This window comes from Impatiens glandulifera, chromosome 2, assembly GCF_907164915.1.
Source record: "Impatiens glandulifera chromosome 2, dImpGla2.1, whole genome shotgun sequence".
Classification (NCBI taxonomy): Eukaryota; Viridiplantae; Streptophyta; class Magnoliopsida; order Ericales; family Balsaminaceae; genus Impatiens; species Impatiens glandulifera.
Genome location: NC_061863.1, coordinates 55,701,389 through 55,726,069, shown reverse-complemented (window position 1 = coordinate 55,726,069; position 24,681 = coordinate 55,701,389). Strand labels below are relative to the sequence as shown.

Below are 24,681 nucleotides of genomic sequence, written 5' to 3'. Positions count from 1 at the left end.
GCTGGCAAGGCCACGTAGGATTCGTGGCCTTGCTTTCGCTACTCATTCGTTGGGTTTATCAATACTCAATATAATATTCCCTTAATCATTTTTATGATAAGATGGTTGTCATAATTTTTATTAATTAATAAATCATTTTATTGTAATTTATAAGTTATTTTATTGTAATTGTTAAGATGTTAAATTTATTGATAATGAATAAACAGTAATAAAAATACTGAATTGAATATTAATTATATTATATAAAATAATAATTTAAATATGATATATAAACAATTAAATTTTGAATGTATTTAATAATAAATTACCTAAAACTTTCTCTATTACAATTATCAAACCATCAAAAGAATTTGTAATAATATATGATAAAATCCAATTGAGAACAATCCCTAAATATGTAAGAAAATTTGGACAATAAAATAGGGTTTATTATTGTCCCCAAGTTTTGAAGACGGTTTGAGAGTTAGTAGATAAGCTTCTAAATTGCAAACCATAAATATGAATCAAATATGAGATTTCAGCATGCTAGTTCAATAAATATGAAAGAGGATATGATCTCCTTTAAAACAATATTATTGTTAACACAATAACCTAAAACCAATAAAGTTTCAGCATATTATTGTTGAGAATGCAATACAAAACCACTTCTCAAAGCAAAATGGAAGGAAAACCCATTTCAGTAAATCTTGTTTTGTCGATTTATAGATCAGGCTGAAGCAGTCTTCTTTTGTTGGAAGACTACAGCAATAATTGGGACAGCAACGCCAATAGAGAAGGCAGTCAAGACACCAAGGGTAACCTTAATCTTTTGATGTTTCATCTGGTCCAAGTTGTACATGTGTTTAGCATGAATATAGGCAGGTTCGTCATGCCCATGTCCTCCCATCCTCTTCACGCCACTCGCATGGAAACTTCTAGCACCTAATAAGATAATCCAACAATTTCATCCAAATATTCAAAATATGGGAAACCCCGTCCCAAAATGAAAATTTAAACAGCTATGATTTACAGCTTTAATCCTGGCTAAATTATGGAATCTCATAGAATGAAATACTTTAATTTGATGAAATAACATAATACAGCTATTTAAGAAATCCAGGATCATAATCCACACAAATCTACATTTGTTATGTGCAAGAAGTTACAAGGGGAATTTTATCATATATACATACAGGTTATAGTTTGGCAAGAGTGATTCCTAGAAAATAAATACTTTAGGAGGGGATAGGAGTAGGTATTTGAGATAATGGGGTAGGAATTTATGTATTCATATAATAGCAATATCATAATATGTTGAAGTTGCCTAGTTCCAATTATCGGCTATCAGGTTTTAACTTTTAAATGAGACTTGTTCTAGACCCCGGACATACCGCTCATTACTAATTTATCCCATAGGTATTGGTTTAGGAATACACATTGCCACCCCTATGTGAACTTCATTGGAAGTAGACAAGTTAACTCACATATATCAATATCGTCTACAGTAAACTAGTTCACAATAAAAACTAATCTTAAAAAATACTTATATATATCAACATCTACAATAAATTGAATTACACCGAAAAAATCTCAGTTCCAAACAATCTATACCAACATAAGCAATGATCCAACATTTCAATAACATGTAAGAGGAATAGAAGTCCTTGTCAACAATTTCAATCAAAAGGCTTTTGAAAGCAAATAGTAAGTAATCTGAATTGTATACAATTAAGGCCTACTATTTCATATCCCTAACACTTAAAATCAACATTTGACTTTTTATTTTTTTCAAATCATTTTCATGAAATTGTTTTTTTTCTTGAATTTAGGAATACAACCATCAAAGTCATGGTCTCCCAATTCAACTTAAGGTGTTCTTAGTGAGAATCGAGCTTGTGAGTTCTTAGAGGCGTTCTTAAACACGACTCTTGTAAATTGAACTACCCTAGTGAGTTCATTTTTCATGGAATTGTATACAACAAAATGCAATGTATAACAATCTAGCAATACAAACAATTTACTTTTGTAACCTAAAAGTGCAACAGATATAGATGCCATAAACTGACTTTGAACAACAAGATGATTAAAGTGTTCAAGTTAGCAAATCTTAGTTATGTCTAACATTATGTAATCCCAGAACAAGAACTATTGTGAATAATTAGTGAAGAATCAATAAGATTATTCTGCCCCAAAGTGCATCCTAACAAACCTAGATACACCCTTACTTGATTCATAGTCAAGTAAACAACCAGAAATTCAAAATAAATACACTGATTCAAATACATAAACTTCACCTTAACCTAGATCCACTACATAAACTTCAATCTTAGCATTCAAAATGAGATAAATGGCAAAACCGTAAGTGTGACTAAGCCTGTTAAAAAAACTAAATTCAGAAATGAAATTCATGTTGCCCATAAGAATAGATGGCAATAGAGCCACAGGTTGAAGTCAAATATGAACGAAAATCTACAAGCTCTTGCTTAGTGTAAATATGATTGGATTTCTAGGGAAATATGCACTCTTCCAACCACCCTTAGAAACTTCCTATTGAGTATACTGTAATTAACTGGAAATCTCCTATTTAGGTTCCATTATTCAAGTTGCAATATCTGCTAAGTAACCAACCACAATCCCAATATTCTGAATTCTATGATATGGATACTCATGCATTCTCAATTTTTCATAGTGCTGCAATAAACCCAATTCATGAGCCAATCAAATAGTCTAGGAGGTGCTAAGCATGAAAGAAACGGAATGTAAAACTATTTACTAAATGACAATACTGCCCAAAACAAAATAACATTATGTTTTTATAAATGGGTCTTCAAGTTGTTGTAAGACATCTGCTGATGCTACTAAGAGTTATTACGATTGACTAATGCTAATATTCCCCAGAATGACCAAATATCACAATATTACACTTAATAATCACGCCACAAAAGCTTAGTTTGCTAAAAATCACAGGTGAACTAGACTCGAACATTATCATGCGGACATATTTAGAACAATAGTGTCATGTCCATAGCTGGGAGGTGGCTGCAGTCATGGGCCGACTATAACAAGGAATGAACCAGCACTAGAGACTGTAACCATGATGGATAACTACTTAAGAGTGGGGGAGGAGTCTAGCATGTACATAAGTAGTATTACCGAGAACTTGCAGTTAGGGTATTCAATATAATATACTTTTATACTCTACATAATATTTATAACTTACTTATGTTGATCCCCTTCTATATTTTTCTTTTGTTTAATTCTCACTCTCCTTTCTGTTATTATTCATCTCTATCCATCTTCTCTGTATCTGTTCTCTCTTTTACTCAGTTTATCTATCTCTTTCTGTATCATCCTCTATCTATATTGTGTCCATCTGTGAGGTGTAATCAGACCAGGACACGACAGATACATGAACATCTACGGGCAATAAAATGAATTGAAATTATAAGTCAACCATGTCTTTGATCAAACCACAGAATATCAAGAAAGCTAGCGAAATCTGACTATTTATTCGAGGATAGAAGAAAATCTTCGGCATATGACGCCATCTTCCAAAACACGAATTTGGTCCGATAAAATATATAATCAACGAAAGACAAGAAGCAGAAAGAGCAGATCGCAAACAGAATGAAATCAGTTGTGAGATGCAAATTTCCTAAGGAATCGTTAAGGGCATCGTTAAAATGATGAATCCTGAGATTAGGATGTACCTGAATTGGGAAGAGAAGTGAGGATCTTTGAGGCGGAAGATCTGAGTCCGTTAAGCGCCATGACTAGGGCTGCGGCTGTATCGCAGAGAAGAGACGAGACAAGATGTTAAGAGAGAGAGAGGGAAGAGGGCACAAACGAATTATAGAGAATGGATATTTATATTGGATTTATTATTTTGGATTAAAATATTAATACTTATCAAACAAATACTTCAATATTAATTAGTTATATATATACATTTTTTTCATTTGTTTGATGTTTTTATAAATATTTTTTAATCTCAAATTTAGTTATATAAATACACTTAAATTTTAATGAATGAAGAAAGCTCCTCAGGAGTTATTTGAATCTTCGATAAAATAAAAAACGTTATAACTCATTCGTTAGTCTTAACGATGAGCTCGAACTCGTTTAAAAGTTTAAAATTTTAAATCAAGTTAGAGATTTTAAATATTGACTCGTCAGCCTCTTAACATGTTCGTTTAGAAGCTCCTTATGAACTCGAAAATATGTTCTTTTAATGACTCATACAAATGTTCGATTAGATATTCGTTTATGGGCTTGTAAATAGGTTCGTTTATAGGCTAGTTTAATATCTCGTTTAATATATTATTAACTTAAACTAGCATGTATCCCGTGCATTTGCACGAGTAATAATAATATGAAAAACTATAAAAAAAATATTACGGTAAAAATTTTATGGGCGGGTCAACCCATAATCCGACCAAAATCTATTTACTCTCACATATATCCAAATTAACCACAGCTCTCGACCCGGCAATCCGGACACTTTAAAAATTAAGCATCATTATATATATATATATATTAGTTAGTTAAAAAGTTGAACTTATACTGTTAAAATGTCACGCGTTTATCAAATTTTGGGTTGAATTTAAAATATAAAGTGTTATTAGCCTAGTTGGTTAAAAGATTGTGGATTGTACTTGTTTTGTTAGGTTGCAAGTTCAAATCTTACTTATAGTATTTTTAATTTTATTTTTAACCGTTTTAAGTTTATGGGCGGGTCAACCCACAATCCGACCCAGGTATCCATTTACTCTCACATATATCCAAATTAACCACAGCTCTCGACCCGGCAATCCGAACACTTTAAAAATTAAGCATCATTATATATAGAGAGATATTTGGATATCCTTATTGGATTGACCTAATTCTATATTGGTTAAGATTTGTTAGGGTATCAACGGAACGAGTATTATACAAACTTATGTCATAATTATAGACTATCACGATGTATTTTATGTTCTAATCTTCTCAATAATATTGTTTTTTTAGATAGACGTAGTCAAATTCTAAGTTGGTAAACAACATTAAATATGTGTGTGTTTTTATTGTTTTTGTTAGAATCGGGATCGCCAATAGGGACTAGGGTTCGACCATTGTTGAACGCTTACACACACGCCGGTTGATAATAACCCTGTTAGAGGTTAATATCGATTTTTATTCTTCGCAAGTTGTCATAAACTCTTGAACCGAGTTCAAGTACGGAAGTGTTTGTTTCAACTTGAAACAGCAGATTGTCGATTTAGAGGATAATAAGGAAGAGAAGACACAACACAAGATTTATGAATGTTCGGAGATAAAGCTCTTACGTCCCTTCTTCTCAAACCTTTGAGAAGAATATTCACTAGAATATTCAATCTGTTTACAACATGTACACAAACTTAGTCGAACAACCAAGGCTTAGTTACTATTTGTTTTCGACCTTTTAATATATTAACTCTGTTAAACAGAAACAAATTTTGTCAACTTACAATGCTCACCATTCACACAGAATATGTAGTATTGTAATACACTTGAGATTCTAAAACATTATTTGAGAACTTGTAAGTTTCGAAAACTTGAGCGATTTGATAGCAAAGATTCATGGTGTCGAAATAAGGTGCAAATGTGCTGAAGTAGATTGACTTATGTCTTTTTAAGTAGGCAAATATATTAACGAATATATTTGTGACTTCAACGGCTATATCTACTTCAAGAGACCACTGTCTTCTTTATGATTGGTTGAGGTCCAGAATGATATTCTTTCATCTTGCTTGTACTTTGGTTATAATAAGTTAAGATGACATTAATTGGATTATCATTTCCTAGAAGCATACATCAAGAATAATTTGTCTTTTGGTGCTCTTGATAGTCTAAACTGTGATAGCAGACAATTGTTATCAAAAAGTTTTCATCAGACTTGCACCAAAATGAAAATAAAATTCGAATGTAATGTAAAGTTGATTTCTGCTGCTACCGGAAAGGTGTTTGAATTTTGGGAAGCAGTGAAGATAACATCAGACGCGCTTCATGGAATGCTTAAGTGTAGAATGCCGGATTTGCTTATAGAGAGCCGATATTTTGGAAAGTCGGACGCGCGCTTTCTAAGATGCTGATATTTGGAAAGTCGATCTTGCGAGTGCCGAATTTGCGAGAGCCGAACTTCTAAGTGTCGAACTTCTGAGTATCGAACTTCTGAGTGCCGCACTTCTGAGAGCCGAACTCTTGAATACCGAACTTCTGAGTGCCGAACTCCCAAAAGCCGAACTCCTAAATACCGAGCTTCTGAGTGTCGAACTCCTGAAAGCCGAACTGTTGGATACCGAACTTCTGAGTGCTAAACTCCTGAAAGTCGAACTCTTGAATACCGAACTTCTGAGTGTCGAATTCTCGAAATCCAATAACTTCCGAAATCCGATAACTTCCGAAAGCCAATATCGGTTTAGTCTGCACATTATTGTTTTGCCACAATTAGTTTCTTATTTTAAATAGTTAATTAATACTACTACTTAATTAAGTATTTTTACTTATCAAATTTCGCTATTTTTTGCAATGCGTTTTTTTTTTTGGAAATGACAGAATTCAAAATGAGTTAAGATAAAGCTAGACAAACGAGAATTCAAAATGAGTCAAGATCAAAGCTAGATAAATCATAACTTTGATTAAACGAAACACAACAAACCAAATGAGTAAAAGACAAAAAAAAAAAAAAAAAAAAAAAAAAAAAAAAAAAAAAAAACCTACAACTATTCATCTTTGGCTAAGCTCTCACTGCTTTCAAATGTTGTTATTCATTTCCTTCCATGAACCCAAAAAAAGTGAAACTCTCCCCATGAAGTGAGGTGAAATATTTTTTTAAGTTGTAAACGAGTTATTCACAAGTTTTCTTAACAAGCTCTAAACAAGGCGAGTTCGAACTCTAATATAAACGTTCTATCCGAATTTGTGTCGAGATCGAGCCCATCGAATATATACTTAACTGGTCGAGCTTGAGTTTGGAAGTGTTTCGGCTTGACTTGAGTAGGCTAGTTCACAACCTATTTTCAATTTGATAGAGTACTATTTCAAGTTTTTCTGGAGTAATTTTGTAATTAATAGTGTATTTTTAAAAAAATTATGAAAAATCCATAGAATAAAGATGAAAAAAAAAACCTAGAAAACAAAAATGAAATTCTCTTCTGAATCTTCTTCTCCCTTTCCCTAAACCCCAAATTTAGCCGTTCAAAACCCTGAGTTACTCCTCCTCTTCTATCTCTGTGTTCTTATTGGTATATGCCCTGCTTGGTGTTGCAGGACGAGTAAACGACAACTGAATGTGGAATGAACCCACAACATGCAGACGTTATTCAATCGAACTCCTCCTGTTCTCATCCTCTGCACCGCCGCTAGGTCTCCATTTTCTTCTTTCCCTTCAAACAGTTCCCGCTCTCTAGGGTTTTGTATTACAAGAAAAACCCCACAGTTTAACTTTCTCTGTGATTCATCCCCTTCGCAACTCAACATGTTTGGTGCTGCAACTCTTCATCTGCCTCCCTCCGGCGTTTCTTCATTAATGACACCCGCGACCACTTCATTTTCCAATAACCCAACAACAGCTATTTGCCGATGTTTAATCAACAACCCAGGTCCTGTCAGGGCTTGGGCTTCTACGAAAAAGCTTCAACTTGGGCTCCGCTTCCATACTGTTTCGGACGACATTCTGTCTGTTTCAGCCACAGTTACATGCAATACGTCGGAGAATTTGGAGGACAGTATCGAAAACAGAAGGGTAGATGATATAAACGGTGAGGATGGATTGGATGATGATAAGGTTGTGAAGTTGCAGAGGAGGCAAAAGTATTCCTCTAGCGAGATGATTCTTCCTGGAAATCCTGATTTGTTGACAATTCCAGGCGTGGGACCAAGGAACTTGCGGAAGCTTGTGGATAGTGGTATTGTAGGAGTTACCGAGCTCAAAGCATTGTACAAAAATAAGGTAGTACTGCTTACAAGAAACTAGAGTGTGGTTTAAATGATTGAATGGATATTTGATTTAGCATCTCTCTTATAATCCTGCCTTTAGTATATCAAGTTAATAACTAAGTTGTAGTTTTCTTGAATTACTATCTTGGTGTTTTCTTTTCGAGACTTAATAGTGATGAAATATATTTTGAACTTCTTTTTACCAGCAATTACACTTGTTGATATACCAATAGACTTGGCTTCTGGGTGAGCAGCCAAACCCCGCCCTACTCTATCTGATCATGTCCGAACCGAAAAACATATTTGGATATAAGTTCTAATCAAATAACCAAACCAACCTGATTCATCTTCACCCCTAGTTTGTATTTATGTCGAAATATATTAATATTGAGATGGAAGAAGAAATTTGTGTGAATATAAACTTACTTGAAATTATTGAAGGAGATAACTTTGTTCATTTGTGTTTTTAGCTAACATTTAATTTGTGAAAATAGTTTCATCCAGTTCCTTACGAGTGTACCAATTCCCCTCCAGCCAGTCTTAAGCCAAAAGTCTCTTATCACATCACAAGCCGGAAGGGAAATCCTAGACGAGGAACTCACACTCGCTGTTGACTTTTATTACTTATTTTTGTTTGTTTCAAATATGAAAATAAGCATACATATGAATAAGATAATTTAAGATTGGTATTGTTCATGTGTTGTTGTTGGCTGTTGCATTTGTTCAGCACTTCATTTGTCTTTGTTCCATTGAAAGATTTTAGATGTCTATCTATTGCTATATTTATTAAATTAGAAAACTTTATTTTAAACAGTTAGTTTCTATTACTATTTGTTAGAACTAATACACTTTAATTCCTTGGTATCTTTCTAACAAACAAGGTTGGTTCAATTGGAGAACTCATTGAAAAGTGTTATTGCATTGTTGACTTTATACCTGAATTCGTTTATGGATTGATATTTAGCCACAAACTAAACCAACACGATTCACAATCGCTCCTAGGCTGGATGGATGAGTTGTTTAATGAACGTTTATGACACTTGTTCATGACTTGGTATGAACATTGTTTGCATTATTGGATGTCTCTATTGCAACAACTCCAATAATTTACATTACTCTTTTAATTTACATAGTTGAGATTTGTTCATGCTTTGGCAGTTTTCTGGGGAAGGTAATGAGAAGATGGTGGAGTTCCTTCAGAGTTCTGTGGGAATCATTCACAAAAACCATGCAGAAAGTATAACTTCTTTCATCAAGAGTAGTGTGGATGAAGAGTTCAAGGAGGATAATAGTGAGGTTTCAAAGCATACAGCTCCAGGAAAACGGATAACTTTTTGTGTTGAAGGGAATATTGGAGTTGGGAAGACTACCTTCCTGCAGAGAATTGCTAATGAAACAATTGAGCTAAGGGACCTTGTGGAGATTGTGCCAGAGCCTGTTAACAAGTGGCAGGACATTGGACCTGATCACTTCAATATTTTGGATGCCTTTTACGCTGAACCTCAAAGATATGCGTACACCTTCCAAAATTATGTGTTTGTTACCCGAGTTATGCAGGAAAAGGAATCGTCTAGTGGAGTTAAGCCCCTCAGATTGATGGAGAGGAGTATCTTCAGTGATAGGATGGTATACTCTTCACTATACTCATTACCTTATCTCTCTTGATAGGAAATTCATCTCAAAATCATTTCTTAATAGGCTAGAAGCTTTTAAGTCTTCTTTCCTGAATAGAAGTTCATACATTCAAATTGTTATTTTTCCCCAATCTTATGCAATTTCTACCCTTGGGGATTGTTTGAGGGGTTTATTTTGAAACAAGAAGATTATTTGAAAATATTATTGTTTGACGAGAAAATGAATTATTTAGACTATTTGAATCAAATGATCAAAATTCCCTTAGTATTTGATATTTTTAAAATGTTATCAAGAGTCAAGAATAAGTGTATTTTGGTATTTTCATTGATTATTTATATGAGTTGATGAGATATTAGGAGCTTGTTTGATGTAGGATTTTGTTTGAAACAATCTGATTGATTAGGAACAACAATCTTGTTTGTTGAAAAAGTAGATTATTTGGTTCAAATGATTAATATATCCTGAATATTTAATATTTTTTAATTGTTATAAAAGATGATTTAGTATTTTTGCTAATGATTTGATAGATATGGGATAAGGGCACCCTTCATCTAACAAGACCCTAGATTTAATCCAAATAATTCACGTCAAACAAGCCCTTGATTTCTGCCTCATTTATTTTGATGGCCTTTGTTCCTTCTTGTGATGCACTCTACTTGTATTTCTTTTAAGGTGTTTGTACGGGCTGTTCATGAAGCAAAGTGGATGAATGAAATGGAGATAAGCATTTACGATTCGTGGTTTGACCCAGTCATTTCGTCTTTGCCTGGGCTCATACCTGATGGTTTTATATATCTTAGGGCAAGTCCAGACACTTGCCACAAGCGAATGTTAGTTCGTAATAGAGAAGAGGAATGTGGAGTCTCCTTGGATTATCTTCGTGGCTTACATGAGAAACATGAGAACTGGCTTTTTCCTATCCAAAGTGGGGATCATGGGGTATTAACCGTCAATAAGATACCTCACCTTACGGATAGACCCGAGTTAAGGGATCGTATATTCTACTTGGAGGGTGATCATATGCATCCTCGCATTCAAAAGGTAAGCTTACTTGTAATTTGTATTGCTTTTCTTTGTAGGAGTTTACACCTTTTTCCATCATGTAGGAGAATTTTATAGTATGTTTGCTTCATTGTTATTCCCCAAATTTCAATCAGGTTCCAGCACTGGTACTCGACTGCGAACCCAACATTGATTTCAGCAGAGATATTGAAGCTAAGGAAGAGTAAGATTACCCGCACTTTTTATGCCTAGTTTTATAACCCTTAATAATTGCTTTCTACTATGGACCAATGCATGTGATGATAAGTGTTTGATAGAATTGAGAAATGAAATTTAAGTACATATATAGTTAAATGTCTAAAGAAAAAATCAAACAAAAATATCTTAATTTTAAGTTTTTAACTACTTGATATGTAATTATGTATTTTGGTTGATAAAATGTGGAATTGATGTTGACAAGTATTTAAATACTATTTTATCCGTGTAATTAATTAATTCCAAAGGCTAAAGTTGTTTTTAGTAAACTCTTACTAAATAGTTGAGTTCATAACTTACTAAAAAGAAAATAAGCAAGATCTTTTTAGCTTAATTTGAGTTGAATCTAAATAATTACGTGATTTTAAATAATATCAAATGAACTTAATAAGTTTTGTTATTGAACACTATTGTAGGCTATGTTTGGTGCTGTGTTTGGTTAGGGTGGATTGACGAGTTCAAATTAAGAATAGGAAATAGAATTATAATTCCAATAATTCAAGATTTTATATTCCTCAATTCCTTTGTTTGTTTGATGATTGAGAATTGATAAGTAGTTTGAACAAGCAATAACAACTGGGATTTGAAAGATCTCTTGATTGGTTTTAAATAAATAAATTTGGTATTAAAATAATTCATTTGCATTTACACTTGCCTTATGTTTGTTAAACATAATCTTATATGTTAAATACATCTTTCTCTATATACTAATCTTGTAAAGCAACTGTCTTTTGTGAAGGTTTGCACGGCAAGTAGCCACTTTTTTTGAGTTTGTGAAACAGAAGAAGGAAGACGAAGCTCAAAATGCGATTGCAAAAGACAACCAATCAAGGTCGAAGATGATACTTCCACAAAAGAATGGTTTATGGGTACCACCTGAAGGGAAGAGGTTCCCGGAATCAGCCTTGAAGTCCCTGGACTTTAGGAGAGCCATGTCAATCTTGTCTGGCTAGTAGTGTCTTGTTTGGTTTCTTCGATTGCTTCTCGTGTATAAAAATTGTCATATGAATTAGAGTGTTATTTATGTATGCTGGTTCAAGTGGGAGTTTTGTCATGTTAAAATTTGTATCAAACACTAAACACCAAATGTGTAAGTCTATCTCCATTGTGTGTTGAAAAGCACAAGTTTTGTATACTAAGGGAGAAGAATGAAATTCAATTGAAGGCAAGTGTTTAGAACTTTGAATGTTTTTTCCTTATTATTATTAGTATTCAGTTTATTTTATTGATACCAATAAAACATTGTTCAAAAGAATAAATATGTATGATTTTTTTTTTTAGAATGATAGATTTCTTTATTTATTAATTAATTAATTAAAATTTCTTTATTTATTTATTTTTCTTTTGTAATATTTTTTTAATATAAACAAAAATAAATTTAATAGTTTTTTTTTATTTTTTTTATTTAAGTTTATAATAATAATAAACAAAATTATTAAGTTTTTTTTTATAATCTTGATTATAACTTTTTTGTAGTGTTAATGAATTAATATCTATTATTATTTAAATTCAATAAAATTTTATTGTTGAAAATATGAATATTATAATAAAATAATCAATGTTGATATAAAAAAACACAAATTGAAATTAATTAATTAATAAAAAAAAGTAAAGTGAGAAATTAATTAATTAAAAAAATTAAAAAAAAAAACATCACACAAATATTACAGAAGAAACAAAATAAAATCAAAAAGTTTAATTAATAAATAAATAAAAAGAGAGAGAAATTAATTAATTAATAAAATAAAGAGAGAAAAAAATAAATATTTAATTAAAAAATATATAAATTTAAAAAAATTAACTATATTTATTAATTGAGACTATTTTTAATATTATATACGTTTAAATAAATTTTTTATTAGTTGATACATCTAGCTAAGTTAATTCTAAAAGTAATCAATTAAATAAATTAAATAAAAAAAAGTGTATCCAAATAAAGTCATGACACTCTCACTCAGATTATTGTAATATTTTTTTTTTATTATTATTATTATATATTATTATATATATATATAATAAATGACAATCTCAATCAGATTATTGTAATCATTTTTTTAATTATAAAATTATTGTATTTGTTAAAATGTTTTAAATTAATTAATATTAATTAAGTATTTACCACAAAATAATTAAGTAAATATTTATTATATTATATATTTATATAATATAATAATTTAAATGTATAAAAATATAAAAAATTAAATTTATAATATATTTAATAATAATTTATAATATTAATAAAAATATTAAATGTTTTAAAAAAGAAAATCTAACTATATTATATTAGTATGAAAAATAATAGTTGGTGTGGAAGGTTGAGTTTCAAACTATAATAAATTTTGAAAATGGAAAGTGTACTTAAAAGACAATGTTAGATAAGTCTAACTCAGTCAAGACGATGCATCTATAATTAGATGAAATATTATGAATTTATTTTTATGCATGATTATAAAAAATAATTAATAGTTTTATTATTAATATTATATAAAAAATAGTGTTGAATAGTTTTATTTTAATATTTGTTAAATAATTATTATACGTATTAAAATTTTATCATAATATTTTTTTATCATCATAAATTATTTTATAATCATAATTAAATAAAATAATATTTTAAAAAATATATAATATAAAATAAATTTTAAAAATAATTTATTATATTTTGACGTCATAGTTTATTATTTTATAAAAAAATTATTTATTAAAATAAATATTAAATAAATAAAATATTAAAAATATATTAAAAAATTATCACCATATTATAACGGCTGAGTCAAGTCGGTCAAGTCAGACAAAGCATCACCATATTACATCTAAAGAAGACAAGAACTTATAAGGATTGATTTTTTTTAATATGTAAAAAGAAAAAAATAATAATAATAATAATTTATTAATGATTTTGAGGTGATAAGATTATTTTTAATAAAAATATTGAAAGAGTATTGATATAGAATAATAATAATTTAAAATAAAAGATATTTTAATATTTTAATTAATTAATTAAGTGATTTAATAGAGTGAAATAATGTTTAATTTTATTTGTGTTATTAAAATAACCAAAATCGAAGAAGAAAGAAAATAATAATAATAATAATAATGATAATAATGTAAACACAGATGAAGTTCACACAAAAGTGAATTAAATTGTAAAATCAAGCAAGAAGACAAATCCACAACCTAAATTTATTCACTTTAACTCATCTAGATTATGTTCATTTAGGAAAGTAACAAGATCAAATTAAAAACACATCTAAGAGTCATTCGGCACGAGTTTTGAGCTGTCCCGCCCCAAGTAGAAAAAGGTGAAAGAAAGAATTTTAACTGCCCATCTATAGTGACATATTGATTTTCGGGTCAGGTCTCCTACTCAAACTTAAAACCGTCGATAAACAAAAAAAGTATTAAATAAAAAAAAGGGATAACATTGACAGGTAGAAAAGATTAAAGGGTTGGGTTGGATTGGCAAATGGCAAGAATTGAGTCAAAAAGGAAACAAGTAATTGATGTAAAAAAGTAGAGACAGTTACATACCTACCAAATCCCCAAACCTTATCTTCTCACCACCCTGTGTCATGTGTTGTGTCATGTTGTGTGTTTGTGGCCATCGCAGTCTCAGCTGTATGTGTTGTCATTTCTTCTTCATCATCCGAGTTAGCTTCTCTATTTAATGCCCTAAACCCTCACCACCACCATCACCATCACCACCTATACAAAAGCTTGGTCAAATCCTTTCTCTTCCTTTCTGCCCCCACCACCATCACCCAACCCAGTCTTCACTCTATCCAACAGAGCAGACAATATATATAACAAGCTAGCTAGCTAGATAGGGTGGTAAAGGAAAACAAACTTACACCCAATCTTCTAATCTTCTATGGGAAGGTTACCTTGCTGTGAGAAAGCACATATCAACAAGGGTGCATGGACAGTAGAAGAGGATCAACTTCTCATTACCTACATCAACGCCCATGGCGAAGGATGCTGGCGATCCCTCCCCCAAGCCGCCGGTAATAATAATAATAATAACTATTCATCTATTTTCTCCCCATCTATATACCCCTTTTCTTCAATCTTCATATCATACCCATTTCCCTTTTCTTCAATCTTCATAGGCCTGCTCCGATGCGGTAAGAGTTGCAGACTCCGCTGGACAAATTACCTCCGTCCAGATCTAAAACGTGGAAACTTCACTCATCAAGAAGAAGAAATCATCGTCAAGCTCCATAGCTTTCTTGGGAATAAGTAATTAATATTAAATCTACTCTCTTCATATATACCTCCTTGATTTTCCTCTTTGTTTAATCGAAATTGATCAAATTTAGGTGGTCGTTGATAGCTGGGAGATTACCTGGAAGAACTGATAACGAGATTAAGAATTACTGGAACACTCATATGAAACGCAAGCTAATCAGCCAAGGCATTGATCCTCAATCTCACAGAACGCTCAACTCTATATCCGCCGGGAATCAGAATTTCGAAATGCGTAACCTAATTCACCAAGATTTATCATCGTCATCGAAACAGAGGACTGTCGGTTCATTTGACGACGGGAAGTTTAACAGCAGCAGAAGCATGGCGGTAGAAGAAGCGAGGCCACGTGAAAGCGTCGACCAGTGCGAATCCATCAATCTGGATCTATCGATCGGGATGATGACCTCGCATACAAATTCTGGTAAGATTAAGGCAGGAGCCGGTTTCGAATCTGGAGAAGCGGCGAAGGCGGCGGCGGCGACGGCGCAGTCGTCGGTGGCAGTTTGCTTGTGTTGGCAGTTAGGTTTTCAGATTAAGCAATTTTCTTGCAATTGCCCAATGGCCCCAATCTACTAATAATAATAATGCCACCGTGTCTTGTGGGTTCAGATCAGATATTTGGTTTTCTCCAAAATTAGTTAATTCTATATTATATATGGAATAAACCTCATTTATGCCATTAAACATTTTAATTATATATTATATTTGGAATAAAACTCATTTATGCCATTAAACATTTTAATTATATATTATATTTGGAATAAAACTCATTTATGCCATTAAACATTTTAATTATATATTATATTTGGAATAAAACTCATTTATGCCATTAAACATTTTAATTATATATTATATTTGGAATAAAACTCATTTATGCCATTAAACATTTATCAACTAATCAAAATATTTCCAAGATCGAGATCACAATTTATTTGTATCGATTGAAATAATTTTTGAGTTATTTAAATAAATCGAACATAGCCTAAGAAAGATAATAGTAGTTTAGATAAGTTTTTTTTTTTATTTAAAAAATTAATACATAAAGTTCCATGTTTTTTTACTAATAACTAAAAGAAAATGTATGTTTAGGATGGATCTCAATATCCTACATACTGTAATACTTTAACAAGGATTTCAAATATATATATATTTCAACTTAGGAAGTTAAGATTTTTTACTAATAATAATCACCTAAGAAACAAGATTATTTCAATAAACAAATCGGATTGAGACCTTAAGGTTTTGTTGATTTTAAAATGTTCCAAATTAGTACATAAAGAACATGAGATTCACATCTACATTATTATTATTATTATTATTATTATTTCATTCACTTGTCACTAAATAAATAAACATTATAATATACAGGAGTATCGTTCGATATTCAGCACGAGATTGGTTTGGTTGATTGGCCGATGACAAGCAAAGCAAACCAAGCCGACCAGGCTTATATATCAAGTTTGATGCTTACCAATTATAATGACGAAGATCAAAGTAAAGAATACATCATCATCATCAAATGGGGTATTAAGCCTTTTTGTAACAATTATTGTCCATTATCCTGCTGAGGTGAAAAGTTTCTCCTTGATCACCATTCAATGACCTATTCTCCAAGTAGCAGCCAGTTAATTGCCTCAGTAATCTCTCTAGATAAGAATGCAAGCAGTAATAATTCACATCTTTAACATTCTTGTTCGGATTTGTTGACAATATAACTGCATTCACCATATCAGCCACCAACTCACGCTGCGACTCTTTCATAAGATACCCAACACTTGATTTCTCCGGTTCTTCATATGCTAATAAGGCCGCACAGTCCTAAACAGAACATAAATAAAAGACATTTGGGACTCTACTAGATTAGAAAATTTCTGCATTTTACTACTTATACACACAATGCAACTACAATGCAAGACATGCAGAGTCAGTACAGAAATCTACATGTACCTTAATAAGGTCCTCATACTCTCTCTGTAAGTAAAAAATTTCAAATTCTTTTCTTCCGTGCATAACAGCTTCCTCCAGCCTTCCCGCCTACACAAAACCCGCACAAAAGTATTAACAACCTTTTCTGTTTCCAATAGGCATTGCTGAGGCCCAATCAATTAAAAGATGTTATCTAACTAGTCTCTACTTCTCTCATTAAAAGTATAAAAACTTGTTTGATGTGAAGGACCTCTTTTGAAGTGGAAAATGTATGCATACGACATGTATAAAGCCTATTTGGAAGCAAGTATTCTGTCACAATCACATTGAAAAGATTATAGTGTGATTTTTTTGCTACAATTGGTATATATAGAGAGAGATTTACTAATGGATCATGATCCTGATTACTTTTCGGATAATTATCCAAATTATGTTTTAGTTCATTGTGATTTTTAGCAACATAACACAAAGTAGTTTTTTTTCAGATCATGATCCAGATGAAAAAATGAATACCAAAACAGCTCACAGAGATGGTTAAGATATTTCAGAAATCCATATTATTTTCCAGAGATGGTTAAGATTGTATGAACATATCATATCCTGCCAAATGGAACCTAGAAAAGAGAAACGGTTATCTTTTGGTAAAGGCCTTCATCTAGGAGACTGCATGAATCTGAAAGGAAAAAAGGGCCTTCATTGTTTTCAACTGCTTACGAATTTCACTCAAGTGCTGGTTAGATCCACTTCGGGCTTGCAGTTTAAATGAGACCATCTACAAACTAAATATCCCTTTCTAGTTCATATATTATGAATACTTCTCATCACATAAGTAGCTTAATAAAAGAAAACAAACAAGCCCAATGAAATGACAATTTACCCGAACCACTTCGATAAACTTTTGACAGTGAAGAAGAAAGGAAGTAGCTGATCTTTCATCCTGCAGTCACAAATCCAATTAGCATACTATAACATGGAATATCAAAGCATAAATCATCTGATAAAGGAGTATTATGTTGCAGGATTTTTTTTTCATAAAAACTATCCCTGGTTCACAAGGAATGTCTATAAGGATGGTAATGATGACAATAATAAAATTAGATGAAACAATAGTCAAGTCAGAAAACTAACATGCCTTCATGGCATAGTAGAGAGACAAAAGAAAGGAAAACAAATAAATAAGCTTACACGTTTCTTGTCAAACAAGAATTCTTAGGACTACATATTTCTTTATGTACATAAATTGACTATGTGAATCTAAATGGCTAATTAAATGAGAATTCCTAATGGCCAATGAAATAAATTGAAAGGTTGCATATAAAAGGAATTCCTAAAGGATGGGTAGATTAAAATTGACAAAGTGGAAGTAGTTAAGGAGATAAACATTGCATTCCGACATTAACTGGGACATACTTTAAGTTGAATACTTCTCATGCTCTCAATATTTTAATTATACCAAAATTTCCGAAGATCTTCAAATAACCATTTCACAGAGTCAAATATATAGGGAAGGTAGATAGCTACTTATTATGCTTTTCATTTTCAAATATTTACCCCAGTTTAAAAGAAAACACAGAACTAGAAGTCAGTATATGTTCTTATTTCCTAACAAAAAGAGTTGCCCATTGAAGAGGTATTTGTATGTTCCAAGCAAAAGAAAAAGACACTTTGACTTAAAGAAGCCACTTCTACCAATAAAAATGATTTGACCTAGATGTTGTTATCACAAAAAAGAGTACTTTAAACAGGAGAACACTAAAACAACTTAACAAAATGAATACATGATACATATATAAATTTATCTTTCTTCTTGTAGAGAATAAATGTGACTTAGCAACATGTGAAATCTGAGACTTCCAACCTGAACAACTTGGGGATACCAATCATGAAGTTTTCCAAATGCGCCATCAATGTCGCCATTCCTGATTAGCTTCATGAATAGGTATTATCAGTCAAAGTTGTATACCTTGCATATAAGAAGTAAATAAAAAGAGAACCAAGGAAATGAACAAGACCAAAGTATTTGTGATAGAGGCATTCCTTATATTTGTGCTCAGACCGTGTTACAAGTTATTCGTCACCTTTCTATACAAGTATCGGACTTTTCTAAGCTTACCAAATAAAGACATCTGCATACCTGTCGGATGGCTTTTCGTTGGTGTAAAGCGTATTCATTGTCTTTCTCATTGAAGCCATTTTCTTGAATTATTGATATTGGAGGAAGAGAACTTCTGCTAGCCATGTCAAACAGTTTCAAAGTATCTGCATAGCCATAGTGTACTAAATAGGAGCGAACTATCCTGATAATCATAAAAGCTAATTAGTATGGTCAATAGGTATTTAAGCTAGTCATGCATGCCTCAGGAGAGTTTTAGGGTTTTAGCACTCAGCTATGAATTCATTTTCAAGAAACAAGAGAAACAAAATATTGATGCTAGCAACTTCAGTATGAGAACTGAACAAGAAAGGGATTACCCAATTCAACTCAACCTTTTGTTAACCAATAGTCGGTCCATCTTATGATTCCATTACTCAGTTGTGTTAGATCATGGGATACTTCCATATTAACATTGAAAACAATCTATTTTTTTTAACTAGTTTTAGAGTAATTATAACTTTTGTCATCCCCTACGTATCCTTTTTACCAAATTTAGTAACAGGCAATTTTCAACCCTATTATGACCAAATCCTCTCAATTCATTCCTACATCTTGTTGCTAGTGTATCACATTTGTCCTATTTCACATGCGTGTTCATACTTTTTTCATATGCTTGCTACATATCTCTCAAAGCATTATTACTAATGCTACATTCATTTTGTTTATTTGTTGTTTTTTAAAATCAACAAGTTACAGCTTTCTCACTTAGCTGCAAAAGAAAAAACTTGTTTCATGTTATTCTTGCTCCAATAAACATCAAATGTATCTGATCAAACGAGCAAGAAGTACTGAATGATATTGGGGTGAAATTTAAGTTTGTTTCCTTTAACTTCCAAACATGATAACAGTTGTGAAGCTAGATTTCAAATACCAAATTTCGTGATCATATCAGTGTTAAAACCCACACTAAGAATTTTCTTGCCATAATCCAGTAATGTAGTTCAGGAAAAGCTTAAATATAATAAAAACTCACCCAAAACTAACATCTTGCTGCAAAGATACTTTTTCAATTGTCTTTTCTTGCTTTGCCCTTTCCTGAGCTTCATATGACTAACAAAAGAAAGCAAGACAATTAGCACCACTTTATCACTGTGTAACACAAATTAAAAATCTCCACTTCTTCTATGAGTTGCATTAAAAGGTTGATGTAAACAGTCTTCTTCTTGCTTCCAAATGAGGATATATATCTTACCTTAACATCAAAGACAAATGGCTGTTTTCCAAAGTTGACAGTTATTCTGTAACATACAAAAACACCTTCAGAAATCTGTATGAAATGGAAAACTAAACGTACTGGAGAGGTACTCTTCTTGAAAAAAAATAGTGACATCTGATAATAATAATTTATGAAAATACATGTTAGGTGATAAGAATATAAGCACAATTCTAGGAAAAATATAGACTAAATCTAGTAGTGTGTGGTCAATGGTTACTAGTATTTATACTCAATACAATTTATATTAGAAGATCACAATCAACATGAGTATTCTATTTATTAGATTACTAAGGGTCATGTAATCACTTTTAATAGTCAATCCTTTACTTAATGAATCCTTTATATATTTTGGGAAAACATGACAATTTTATTTATTAAAATTCTCTGCATAGCGGTTTATACAAGACGACACTAACAAAGCAACGAAAACCAAAACAACAATGACAATCAAAACCAAACAACAACATACACAAAAACAGAAGAATGAAAAAAAAAGACACACAACAATGATAAAAAACGTCACAGCCTGAGGTTGGGTAGGTGGGGGTGGAACACGGCAATTAATGTGTAGGTTCCCTCTATGGAAGAACAACAAGCACATGGGTGTTCCGTTGACCGGGGGTCAGAAAGATGACAGTAAAAGAAAGCCTTTAAACAACTCAGTAATAGCGGTAAGAGGCATATCCTCTTTAGCGTTAAGGCAGTACAAGAAAATCTTGGGGGATGGCGCGATAACAAGAATGTTGCAGAAAGCGGCAATGAATCTTGGAGTTCCCGTTTGTTTTACTGTGTACTTAATCTCTATTGGGGAAGATTTTTTAAATGGATGTGGGATGCTACTTTCTAGTGCGTGCAGTGAAGGATTGCCGGAAAAGAGCCGGTCAGACCCCGCTCGAGTAGAGAGGAATTCCTCTCAATTCTTTCTAGAAAAATAAATATTTAGACAATTGTTCCCTTTGTATCAGATAAGTTAGAATCTAAATTCGATAAGTGTTTATTTGTGGGTTATCCTAGATAAACCAAATGATATAGTTTTCCTGACTGTTTGAAATATATTATTGTGGAAATTGTCAAACTAGTGTAAGGTGATAGAATAGTGGTAAACTGGTAATTACCTACTTAATAGTGGTAACTACCCATTAACATTTAGTGTATAAAAACACTTGCATATTTCTATCAAAAACACACAAAAATAGAGGTTTTAGTTCCTCCCAAAATCTTTTTGTATGTGAAGGTTAACGTTGACGAAGTGTCCAACATGTCCCTTTTATATGTGAAGGTTAATCCTGTGTCATCTTATACTCGGCTTTGTTATTTGAGTATTACCATTGAATATGAACTCCTACTTGACCAAAACATCGCACCCACAGCCCAAACCTAGTGTTCTTGTCATCCTGAAACTTCTACTGCTTTACTTTGTTCTCAGGAGATCATCAACCCGAGAAAGAATGCTATGACAATAGTGTAAGACTAGAGCTTTGGCAAGAGGACTTTGAGTATATACAAAGGCCTCACGCCCTTTTACAAGATTTGTGAGTCCTATGTTGGCTACTCACAATATCTTAATATTAGTTGTAATCGGTATATGATTCAAATAAATTAATTCCTTTAGTATTATTTGAACACTTATATAAAACTCATATGTACATAAATAACTTAATAAAAATAGTGCAGTATTATTGTGATATCAAAGACAAAGAATATGGAAGCAAAATAAAGTTTATTTTTCATTTTCTCCCGGTATCGTACAAAATTTGCCCTGCTCTCCAAGAATGAACTTTATTATCTGTAAAAATATAGTGGTCAATTATTAAGAGTTTGAAATTTTTAATTGTTGCAAGGGCTACATTCTCAAGAAGCCATTTCTACAGTCAACAATATTCACTAATAGAACTATGTTGGTTTAAAAAAACAATATTTGTTTTTCTGTTTATTCATAGTTACCTTATTAGGATGGCTCCAAATCAGTTTGACACAACCTCATCCATTCATGGACTAATTCAGATTAATTTAAAGGTCAACATATGTCACATATTAAAATCACATGACAGATAGTCGATCTACACAACTGGATATAACCAACCTACAAAACTGGTAGATTTTTAACACCATTTGAGGTAATTTAAAAACATGTCTAATCAAATTAGGAATCAAGATGCTTTTCAAATGAATGAGGAAAAAACATTGCATTTAAACACAAGGACTAAAACTTCAATAAAAAATAGAAGGCAGCACATACTCTTCATTTTGGCTATGAACAGCAACTGTTGGGAATAATGGATCTTTAACATCCTTGTACACTGATCCTATGACCACCCCATTTTTGCTAGAAACAAAAATAACAAATCGCTTGAGAAATCAAACAGTAACAGCATTGGGCACCCTGAACATAACCAACCTACAAAATCCTCACATGTTGTTTCTAGTCATGATGATTGACTATGAAACTGTAAGAAGCATGTAAGCACTATTGAGGGGCAAACCAGGTTACTCTTACGTGAAAAAAAACTCCTGTGAAGCATAGTTAATTCCACCACCAACTGTATCGCCACATGTATATGTAGGACCAAATGCATCCCCCTTTCCTTGACCACGATATAGTAGTCCATCCTCACCATGATAACCAAAACTATTTGCTTCCCACCTGTCATTAGAACAAATGAGGAGAGAGTATTAGATCAATACAATTTTATAGACCCATAATCTAATAACACATGTCAATGAGATGGTACATAAACATGATACTACATTGGTTTTTGAGTCTTGTAAGCCATTCATTCCCTAAGCTTATAAATCTATGTATATTATTCTATATATTTATCTCCCCAAGTATAAAAGTGAGGATTGAACATGAGGAGAGTCATCTTGATATATTAAGTGCTAAGCCCATTAACAATAACTTAAGCTTTCAGAGGGGGTTGTAACTTATGGAATATATGACTAAACAGTAAAAAAATAGAAACAACAAAAATTCAATAATGAATATCAAATGATCTAAGTTCATCATATCAGGACAAAGTGAAAACTTCATTTTTTTTCTTCTTTCATCCAATACGAGTGGTTGTAGTTACAACAATCAGTGATAATTAGCTAGAAGAAGGTGAACTAAAGTAAAGAAAGCTCACCCCGGTTGTCTTCTCATCTTAAAACCTTCAGTGGTGAATCCGATGGCAATCTGACCTTTGGCACCTGCATTCTTGACAAATATCTCAAAGTAATACACAAGTCGCCTGACTGGGGCGGGGTGATTGGCCTGAACAACGCCAACGTCATGGTCATGAAAATTAACGTTGTTGTACTGAACAGACAGCTTGTCAGGGGAGACGCTCATGAACCCTCCCGCGCTGTTGACTGTGTTGAGCTCCGTGGGGTTCCATTCGCTCTCCTCCGCTTCCTTCTTCATGACTTCCATATCCGCCGCAGCCCTGGAGGACTGTTTCCATAGGTCAACGAAGTAAGAACCAATGAGTTCTTGATTGGTGTGCACCATCTCTAGAGAGAGATTGTCTTAAAACCCTAGATCAGACGTCAGAGAGAATAATAGAATTGCAGTTGGATTTCGTAAACCTAAGTGAGTGATTTCTGGAGCATCGAATTTGAAGAGATAAGAAGAAGAAGAATCAATGGAGTTATCGTCGATCAATAAAGAAGAAAAAAGGAAGATGCTTTCTTGTTGTTTGTTGAAGCCAAATGCAGAAAAGAATTTGCATTCTTCTGTCAGTGAAGAGTTCGATTATGACTTATATATCAGTTCATTTTTCTTTTTTATATTAAATCAGTGAAAAATATTTATGTTAATATTTCTAGTTAATAAATTAGACGGTTAATAATAATATATATTGAAATTGAACCTCATTCTCAAGTACTTAAGTCTCGATAACGATAACAGTTTGTAAACAACAAATATCAAATTGATTCTTAAAACAATTCATATATTAAATATATATATATATATGGCTTCTAATTGGTAGTTAATTAAAATTTAGGACATATAGTGTGTTGGTTGAATTTCATCTCAGCTGGTTGAAGTGCTTTAATTTTATAACATAATTTCGGCGAATTAAGAGTTTTGATTATCGATTATTTGTTAAAATTTGTAGTCAAAATACTTAATTTATTATTCAGTAATTAAATTGATCTTTTATTTATTTATAAATGTTACGTAAATAATAAGTTAACGACATTTAAAATTAAGGTTTGAAATAAAATATCTGAAATCTCAATTGGACTCTAATAAGGAGCCTCAATTTTGACAATTTGATATATATAATTTAAAATTGATGAACTCAATTATTAACAATGAAATGGC

General features: G+C 32.0%; 4 protein-coding genes across 4 annotated transcripts; 2 read left to right on the top strand and 2 right to left on the bottom strand.

Moving 5' to 3' along the window:
* Window positions 1-534: 534 nt before the first annotated feature.
* On the bottom strand, window positions 535-3,841 carry LOC124923764. The gene is made up of 2 exons (XM_047463735.1): window positions 3,690-3,841; window positions 535-921 (listed from the first exon to the last, which is right to left on the bottom strand). Exons 1-2 carry the CDS (start codon window positions 3,748-3,750, stop codon window positions 707-709), a joined length of 276 nt encoding a protein of 91 aa, XP_047319691.1. The 5' UTR covers window positions 3,751-3,841; the 3' UTR covers window positions 535-706.
* A 3,305-nt stretch (window positions 3,842-7,146) lies between these two features.
* On the top strand, window positions 7,147-12,010 carry LOC124927567. The gene is made up of 5 exons (XM_047468009.1): window positions 7,147-7,948; window positions 9,094-9,561; window positions 10,243-10,611; window positions 10,728-10,795; window positions 11,567-12,010. The coding sequence occupies exons 1-5, from the start codon at window positions 7,307-7,309 to the stop codon at window positions 11,778-11,780; spliced, it is 1,761 nt and encodes a 586-aa protein (XP_047323965.1). The 5' UTR covers window positions 7,147-7,306; the 3' UTR covers window positions 11,781-12,010.
* Window positions 12,011-14,695: 2,685 nt separating this feature from the next.
* On the top strand, window positions 14,696-15,714 carry LOC124926020 (transcription factor MYB8-like). Its single transcript, XM_047466175.1, has 3 exons — window positions 14,696-14,831; window positions 14,937-15,066; window positions 15,147-15,714. Exons 1-3 carry the CDS (start codon window positions 14,699-14,701, stop codon window positions 15,649-15,651), a joined length of 768 nt encoding a protein of 255 aa, XP_047322131.1. The 5' UTR covers window positions 14,696-14,698; the 3' UTR covers window positions 15,652-15,714.
* A 590-nt stretch (window positions 15,715-16,304) lies between these two features.
* Window positions 16,305-24,074, bottom strand: LOC124925891 (ran-binding protein M homolog). Its single transcript, XM_047466014.1, has 10 exons — window positions 23,498-24,074; window positions 22,870-23,016; window positions 22,612-22,698; window positions 20,349-20,394; window positions 20,130-20,206; window positions 19,136-19,298; window positions 18,860-18,928; window positions 17,879-17,938; window positions 17,023-17,109; window positions 16,305-16,893 (listed from the first exon to the last, which is right to left on the bottom strand). Exons 1-10 carry the CDS (start codon window positions 23,860-23,862, stop codon window positions 16,603-16,605), a joined length of 1,392 nt encoding a protein of 463 aa, XP_047321970.1. The 5' UTR covers window positions 23,863-24,074; the 3' UTR covers window positions 16,305-16,602.
* Between the last annotated feature and the right edge of the window lie 607 nt (window positions 24,075-24,681).

Excerpts from the sequence above, each read along its gene's own strand:
- LOC124923764 (XM_047463735.1), bottom strand. The coding sequence starts at position 3,750 with ATGGCGCTTAACGGACTCAGATCTTCCGCCTCAAAGATCCTCACTTCT. Across the intron at positions 922-3,689 it reads CACTTCTCTTCCCAATTCAG|GTGCTAGAAGTTTCCATGCG; the intron begins GTACATCCTAAT and ends TTATCTTATTAG.
- LOC124927567 (XM_047468009.1), top strand. The coding sequence starts at position 7,307 with ATGCAGACGTTATTCAATCGAACTCCTCCTGTTCTCATCCTCTGCACC. Across the intron at positions 7,949-9,093 it reads AAGCATTGTACAAAAATAAG|TTTTCTGGGGAAGGTAATGA; the intron begins GTAGTACTGCTT and ends ATGCTTTGGCAG. Across the intron at positions 10,796-11,566 it reads GATATTGAAGCTAAGGAAGA|GTTTGCACGGCAAGTAGCCA; the intron begins GTAAGATTACCC and ends TCTTTTGTGAAG.
- LOC124926020 (XM_047466175.1), top strand. The coding sequence starts at position 14,699 with ATGGGAAGGTTACCTTGCTGTGAGAAAGCACATATCAACAAGGGTGCA. Across the intron at positions 14,832-14,936 it reads ATCCCTCCCCCAAGCCGCCG|GCCTGCTCCGATGCGGTAAG; the intron begins GTAATAATAATA and ends CAATCTTCATAG. Across the intron at positions 15,067-15,146 it reads CATAGCTTTCTTGGGAATAA|GTGGTCGTTGATAGCTGGGA; the intron begins GTAATTAATATT and ends GATCAAATTTAG.
- LOC124925891 (XM_047466014.1), bottom strand. The coding sequence starts at position 23,862 with ATGGTGCACACCAATCAAGAACTCATTGGTTCTTACTTCGTTGACCTA. Across the intron at positions 20,395-22,611 it reads GTTCATAGCCAAAATGAAGA|AATAACTGTCAACTTTGGAA; the intron begins GTATGTGCTGCC and ends TGTATGTTACAG. Across the intron at positions 20,207-20,348 it reads CATTTGTCTTTGATGTTAAG|TCATATGAAGCTCAGGAAAG; the intron begins GTAAGATATATA and ends TTCTTTTGTTAG.